This window comes from Budorcas taxicolor, chromosome 16, assembly GCF_023091745.1.
Source record: "Budorcas taxicolor isolate Tak-1 chromosome 16, Takin1.1, whole genome shotgun sequence".
Lineage (NCBI taxonomy): Eukaryota > Metazoa > Chordata > Mammalia > Artiodactyla > Bovidae > Budorcas > Budorcas taxicolor.
Genome location: NC_068925.1, coordinates 52,121,042 through 52,128,421, shown reverse-complemented (window position 1 = coordinate 52,128,421; position 7,380 = coordinate 52,121,042). Strand labels below are relative to the sequence as shown.

Sequence of the window (7,380 nt, the reverse complement as noted above, 5' to 3'; positions counted from 1 at the left end):
CGGCGCGGCCCCACGCGCGGCCTCTGTCCGCGGCGCTCCCCGAGCAATGAAGCTGCTGCGGCGCGCGTGGCGGCACCGGACGGCGCTGGGCCTGGGCGGCCTGGCACTGGGCGGCGTCGCGCTGCTCTACCTGGCGCGCTGCGCCGCGCCTCCCGACTCCGCGCTCTCCGGCCCCGCAGCACCGGCGCCCGTCCGCCCGGCGCGCGCCGCCGCCTTCCTGGCCGTGCTGGTGGCCAGCGCGCCGCGGGCGGCCGAGAGGCGCAGCGTGGTCCGCAGCACGTGGCTGGCGGCGCGGCGCGGCGGCCCCGGGGACGTGTGGGCGCGCTTCGCCGTGGGCACCAGCGGGCTGGGCGACGAGGAACGGCGTGCCCTGGAACGGGAGCAGGCTCAGCACGGCGACCTGCTGCTGCTGCCTGGGCTGCGTGACGCGTACGAGAACCTCACGGCCAAGGTGCTGGCCATGCTGGCCTGGCTAGACGAGCACGTGGCCTTCGAGTTCGTGCTCAAGGCGGACGACGACTCGTTCGCACGCCTGGACGCGGTACTAGCCGAACTGCGCGCCCGTGACCCTGCCCGCCGCCGCCGCCTCTACTGGGGCTTCTTCTCTGGCCGTGGCCGTGTCCGGCCCGGGGGCCGCTGGCGTGAGGCCGCCTGGCAGCTGTGCGACTACTACCTACCCTACGCGCTTGGCGGCGGCTACGTTCTCTCTGCCGACCTGGTGCGCTACCTGCGCCTCAGCCGCGAGTACCTGCGTGCCTGGCACAGCGAAGACGTGTCGTTGGGCGCCTGGCTGGCGCCAGTGGACGTGCAGCGAGAGCACGACCCGCGCTTTGACACTGAGTACAAGTCCCGTGGCTGCAACAACCAGTACCTGGTGACACACAAGCAGAGCCTGGAGGACATGCTGGAGAAACACCGGACGCTGACGCACGAGGGCCGCCTGTGCAAGCGCGAGGTGCAGCTGCGCTTGTCCTACGTCTATGACTGGTCGGCACCGCCCTCACAGTGCTGTCAGAGGAAAGAGGGCATCCCCTGATGGCCGAGCCGGCCCGCGTGCCCACAGGACGCCAGGGTCTCAACCGCGCAAGGCGGTGCTGCAAGGCCTCCCGTCGGCCTTCCTCTAGCAAAGCTGACAGCTTCTGCATGGTTCTTAGCATGAGGCTGGCCCTCGAGAGGACCCAGTTTATCTGGTGACAACGGGCTTCCGAGCAGATGCCTCGCAGCGGTGGATGACTCCTAAGCCCAGGAACCAGTCCATGCCCACCCGAGAGCATCTTGTTCTGGGTCTGGAACCAGCGTCGTGTCCGGGCAGAAATGTCCTGTTTCTCGATTCAAGTATTTGGTCAGATGAGGGCGTCCTCATCAGGCAGCCCCATGGGGCCTATTCACTTACCTTCCTCTCCCAAGCTGGGGCCAAGGAGCCAGAGGGTGGAGCTGGAAGGACTTGGAGGACCTGACTCCAAAGAAAACTTCCCAAACCCGTTGGGGCAGTGGACAGTGTTATGTCCTGAAGCCACTGTACTGACCGTCCACCTGCACCAAGGGCCAAGACCGCATAAACTGGGCCCTGGCACTTGGAGACTCAAAGTGTGATGCAACCCAACAGTTTTTATCGAAGTTACTTCACCTTGTGCGGTTAGGTCATCGCTTGCATCTCCTGCTGGTATTGTCGGTCACGTGTCATCTAGTATTTAAGTCCGTCGCGTGTGAATCAGCTTTCATGGTATCTTGGTCTGTCTCTGGAGTGAATTCGTGGTATGTGTAGGGCAGAGCTTGCCTGTGATTTATTTATAAATTTTGTAACTTTTGAATAGTTTTAAGTTGGGAGTGTATGGGTGTCTGTATGTTTTAAGTTATTTAAGAAAAGACTTTTCTATCAGAACTTGGAATTTATGGATTAATCTATTTTTCCAGCTTGAGTTGTAGACCCCTTGCTGCTTGAGTGTTGAAACATGGAAGAATTCAAAAGTATCTATCTCTCTTCCGTTTTCATGGAAGGTGACCCCACTGCCTCTCTCTAAAAACACTTCTCTTTCAGCCTTCCTCGTGGCTGCACAGGACAGGTGTTTCTGGAAGCACTGACAGGGTTTCCCAAAGTCAGTCTTGACACAGCCCTGCTGGGGTACATCCCCTTGAGGGCAGCAGGTGTTCGCAGCCCCTTTGCATATACCTGAAGGTTGTTTTGCAGTTGCTCAGTTGTATCTGACTTTGCGACCCTGTGGACTGCTGCATGCCAGGCTTCCATCTCCATCACCAACTCCCAAAGCTTGCTCAAACCCATGTCCATCGAGCTGGCGATGCCATCCAACCATCTCATCCTCTGTCATCCCTTTCTTCTCCCGCCTTCAATCTTTCCCAGCATCAGGGTCTTTTCCAATGAGTCAGCTCTGTTCCTCCTTAAACATGGAGAGTGAGCTCTATAGTCATGGCCGAAGTCAAATAAAGTGGCAATGGAGGCCCCTCCCCAGCTGGCTGGATTCTGCATTTTCTGTCTGGTAACCGGACCCTGCTGCCCCCTACCTGCAACCTACTCTGGGGCACTGGGGACTGGAGAGAAGGCACATGCCTCTGACACGCCTCTTGGCTGCCATTCTCAGGCTGTGGATTTTAAGTGTGTCTTGGCCCAGGCAGCACACAGTGTGGGTGGCTGTCTCATGGCTCTGAAGGCTGGGATTCTGCAATCGGGTGCCAGCATGGTCAGGTTCTGGTGACGCTTTCTTTCTGCGGTGAGCTTGGCTAGCCCCTGACTCATCCCAGTGTTGCTGGATATACCAGGAGTAGCCAGTAAGCTCTGGCCTTGGGAACGTCCCTCAGTCTCGTGTGCACATGATGAAAATAGATTCAAAGATCCCTGGTTCAAGAGCTGCAACCCTGGAAGTCTGTGCCCCCTTGCTGGAAGCCTGGGAGGGAGATGTGGGGAGGGGGCAATGCAGCCAACCCCAAGATGCTGACATTGTGTGGGGTGGGGGTCCTCCCCCCACTTCACCATCTCCAGCCAGCCACTGGGCTGTGGGGCTGCCGGGGGCCTGTCCAGAGTGTAGGACCAGCCCAGCCTGCACTTGGAGTAGGAGAAGCCAGCACTGGGACTTCCCTGGTCCAGTGTTAAGACTGCGCTTCCACTGCAGGGGGCTCAGGTTCCACCACCAGTAGGGAAACTAAGATCCTGCACACTGTGCTGTGCACCCAGCAAGTGGAAAAAAAAATCTGTGATAGGAGAAGCCAGCAGGGCACCTGGGGACCCACGGCCACTGCCCTGCAGCCTGAGCTAGCACATCAGGGCTGTGCTTGGCCCTGCTGCCTGTCCCTCAGCAACCCCACACTCAGGCCCCTTTCCTGGGCTCCTGGCTGCAGCCTCCTCCACCCTCCACACCAGGCTCACTCCTGCCCCAAGCCCCCGCCAGCCCTGGTTCACTTGAATGTCACTTCCTCATCCTCGGTTGGGGCCGGGTGAGGGTTGCTGTCGAGACCACCAACAACTGCTCCCACTGGTCTCAAGCCTTCCCTGGCCATCCTGGGAGTGAGCTGTCCCAGGAGTGAGCCATCCTGGGAACCAGGAGCTCTTCACCTACTGTGTGCTGGGCCCTACTGTTCGAAAGACATCAGCAGAGAGGCAGAGCTGGTGCTGCCGGGCACGCTGGGTCCTTGGGAGGGGCCTGGGTGGATACCCTGGCCTCCCCAGTGGTCTTCCTAGGATGTGTCCCGCCCCCTCAGACCTTCACCCGTCCGCTTCAGTGTGTGGTGGGTGGCGGGGGGATGATCCCACGCTTGGCTGCACTGCATTCGCAGAAGATGGGTTCAGGTCCCAGCCCAAGGACCTGGGAGTGGCCTGAGTGGGAAGTAGGGTCTTGGCAAGTGTAACCAAGGTGAGGGCGGCAGGGGGCCTACTGCAGAACAACTGTGTCCTCATAGGAAGAGGAAGCAGAGGCTCCGGGAGGAGAAGGCAGAGTCCAAGGAGGCTGCCAGGAGCGCCACCGCTAGTCGCAGAGTCTGCTGAGCCCTGGATTTCATCTGCGCACTCCAGGACAGACACCTGAGACCGCTCAGCTGCTGGCTGGGCCCAATCTCACCACCTCCCAGGGCTCAGCACAGACCCAGCCATCTGGGGGCAGGCTTCCAACATCCAGGCTCCAGGGTGGGAGCACGTGGCCTACGGCAACCACACTGGGGTCCCCATGGACTGCGCCTCTTCTGCCTGGGCCCACATTCCCTGCATCCCTTGGTCCCCTACCCAGTATCTACAGGTCTCACAGGGGCAGCCAACCCTTGTCTCAGGCCCTCCACCCCAAGCACACATTCACATCATGAAACCACTGACTCTTGCCTATCCAGGGCCCAGGGAGCCCACAGCAGCTGCTGCAGACAGGCCTAAAGCGCAGCAGGTTCCCAGTCCCCCAAGGGGCCTCCAACATCAGAGAACCCAGAGTCAAGACCGCATCCAGTTGCTGCTTGATGCTTGCACTCTGGTCCAGGGGCATGACGAGGGGTGTGGGCTGGTTTCCCTCCTGAGAAACACACTCTGGGCTAAGCCGACATCTCTCTTCCACTCTGAGTCCAAGAAGCAGGTGAAAAGCCACCATCCACCCCGCCTCCTAGGCCTGGGTCTCCCCTGGGGGTCACGGTCCCCACAGCCCTGGGAGCTGGAAGACTGCTCACCTATCACCTGGCCTCTGCAGGCACCCACCAAGGCCAGCCTGGGCCCCCCAGACCGCACCCTCTGTTCTGCTCTCACAGAAAGTGTGCATCAACCCCCCCTCCACGCCCCCCAGCTCTCCCTGTCCCCTCCCCCAACTGGCCCCCAGCACCCTCCTCCATTTGTGGATGACAGTACTGGCTCCAAGCCCTCCACTCCCCACCCGCCCAGACGCTCCCACCCTTACAGAGCCTTACCCCCAGCAGAGGAGGTACTACTCACCACCGCCACACTGCAGCCAGGAGACCCCTCGTCAGCCCTGACGCCGGCCACCCCCCGACTGGGGTCCCCAGGTTCCCTCCTCTGCCAGGGATCCCTGGAACTTTCCCCACCCTTACTGATGACCCTGAGCCTCCCCAGTCGTGGAGCCCACCAGAAGGGTGACGGGAAGAGAGCGGGAGGCGAGGGGGAGACTGCCAGCCCAGGCCCCTGCTCAGGCCACAGTGACCAGTGAGACCCTGCTCGTGGCCTCATGCCCATCCCATGAACCGTGGCTGTAGCACCAGCTCTGCCCAGGGCCCAGCTCTGGCGGAAATCAGCCAATAGCTGAATCTCCACTGATGCCCCTCCCAGCTGCTGGGGTCCCTGAACAGGACTCAGGGAATGAGTGAAATCAGGAAAGGTAAACAGTTCCTATGAGGCTGGGGCAGGGACCCCAAGGACACTCCGACCTGGGCTAGGGCCCGACCTCCCTCTGGATGTCAGCCTTAGTCACCCAGGTCAGAAGACTGCACATAGGTACACCCCCCAGTCCAAGCACTGGCAGGCATGGCCGGGTCCACTGAGCCCCACTGACTCACGAGATTTGCCCTTGCTGCCCCCAGGAGAGCCAGCCTTGGCTGAGGGGCAGAGGGACCCTCCTCACCACACCGTGCCCTGGGCTCACAGCTGGTGCCCCATCGCCCCTGACCCCAGGTCCTGGCACTTCCCCTGCCCACAGCCCCTGGGGTTGGCAGTGTCCACCAGACAGGGCTCTGCTGGGCGATGCTCAAGGCTGGGGAGGAACCCGGAGCCATGGTGGCCGTGGGAGCCTAGACGGGGGTTGACTCTGTCCCTTAAACACTAAACCTCTATGGCCCTGCCCACAGGACGGGCGCCAGGGCAGGTCTCGGTCCAGCGCCCACCTCCTGCTGACCCAGGGCCTGACCCAGCCTGGTGATCCAAGAAGAAAGAAACCTGAGCTCTGCCCCTCCCTCCAGTGGCGTCTGAGGGTCTCAGCAGCCCAATCCCCAAGGGGCTGCTGCACCCCTGCCACCACTGCCCATGTGGTGCCTCGCAGAGTCCCAGACAGATCCCAGTCTGCCCCTCAGGCCCCAGAGGAGGGACCGGCAGCCTCCAGAGTGAAGGCCAGGCTGATCCCGCTGCAGGGCCTGGAGCAGGGCCACTTCGCTTCAGGTAGCACCCATTCCTGTTCAGTTCTGATCTCACACACCCAGGCCCTTGGAGGGGTGTGGGCACAGGTGGCCATCTAGGCTGGCCTGGCCACCACCCCACGTGTGTGTGACATGCCAGCTGTTGCAATACCAATGTTGTCACACCAGAAGAGCCTGTGAGTCACTGCCTTAGAGCAGGTTGCATCCAAATCCTCCAGAACAAAGGTCTTTTGTCCCCGTGCCCCCACCCTCCCATCCCCCCATACATTGTGTGCACCATCAGACGCACCCTCAGAGGCCCTCAGCCCCCAGCCCCAACACCATGGGCGCTATCTGACACACCCTCAGATGCACCAAGGGGCAGGCATGCTGATCGAGGTGGTGGGCATAGACGTGGACATGGGTCAAGGGGGAGGGTGTGCCCAGTAGCCAGCCAGGTGGGCTCCCCAGCCTATCTTGACCCAGCTCCAAGGGCTGAACTGGGGGAGACCCCAGGCTGCTGGAGGCCTCAGCTTCTGTATCAGCTCCTGGATCAGTCAGGTCAAGACTGAGCACCTCCAGGACCTAGGGTGGGGTTGGAGTGGCCTGAACGTGGAGCCCAGAAGGCACGTGGCCAAGCCCAGTCAGTGAACACAGCCCCCCAGCACCCACTGAGCAAGGGCCTGGGGGCACAGCCAGGTCCCAGGTCAGACCACTGAGTGCCAGCTTGGGACCTCAGATGAGATAAGGCTCCCTACAGCCCCTGAAGAGCTTCTGCCCCAGGTTGGGGGTCTGGAACCCCTCTCCCTTCACCCAGAGTCCCTATTCATCCAGGGAGTCCAGGTTCAGGTTCCAGGAAACTGATCCCTCCCCACCCGGGATCAATGATGGTGTGGTCACCAGCCCAAGTGTCAGAACAACAGCCTCCAGAGCTGGACAATGCCAGTAGTTCTCCCAGTGCCAAGAACCCTGACTGTACCAACGACCTGAGCCCAGGGACTGCACCGACGACCTGAGCCCAGGGACTGCCTGGCCAGGGGCTCAGGCCACCGGCGCCTGGATACCAACTCTGCATTCACCCCTGGGGGCCCAGTGATTCCAGCTCAGGCAAGAAAGCCTAAGCCCCAGGGCAGAGATATAGGACACACAGAGACCCCCAGACACACCACACAGACAGCGGGGACCCTGGGCGGAGATGGGGGACACACAGAGACCTCCAGACACACCACACAGACAGCGGGGACCCTGGGCAGAGATGGGGGACACACAGAGACCCCCAGACACACCACAAAGACATTGGGGACCCTGAGCGGAGATGAGGGACACACAGAGACCCCC

General features: G+C 61.4%; 1 protein-coding gene across 1 annotated transcript; it reads left to right on the top strand.

Annotated features, from left to right (window-relative positions):
* The first annotated feature begins 46 nt into the window (after positions 1-46).
* B3GALT6 (beta-1,3-galactosyltransferase 6) lies at positions 47-2,399 on the top strand. Its single transcript, XM_052653928.1, has one exon. It carries the CDS (start codon positions 47-49, stop codon positions 1,034-1,036), a length of 990 nt encoding a protein of 329 aa, XP_052509888.1. The 3' UTR covers positions 1,037-2,399.
* The last annotated feature ends 4,981 nt before the right edge of the window (positions 2,400-7,380 follow it).

Excerpts from the sequence above, each read along its gene's own strand:
- B3GALT6 (XM_052653928.1), top strand. The coding sequence starts at position 47 with ATGAAGCTGCTGCGGCGCGCGTGGCGGCACCGGACGGCGCTGGGCCTG.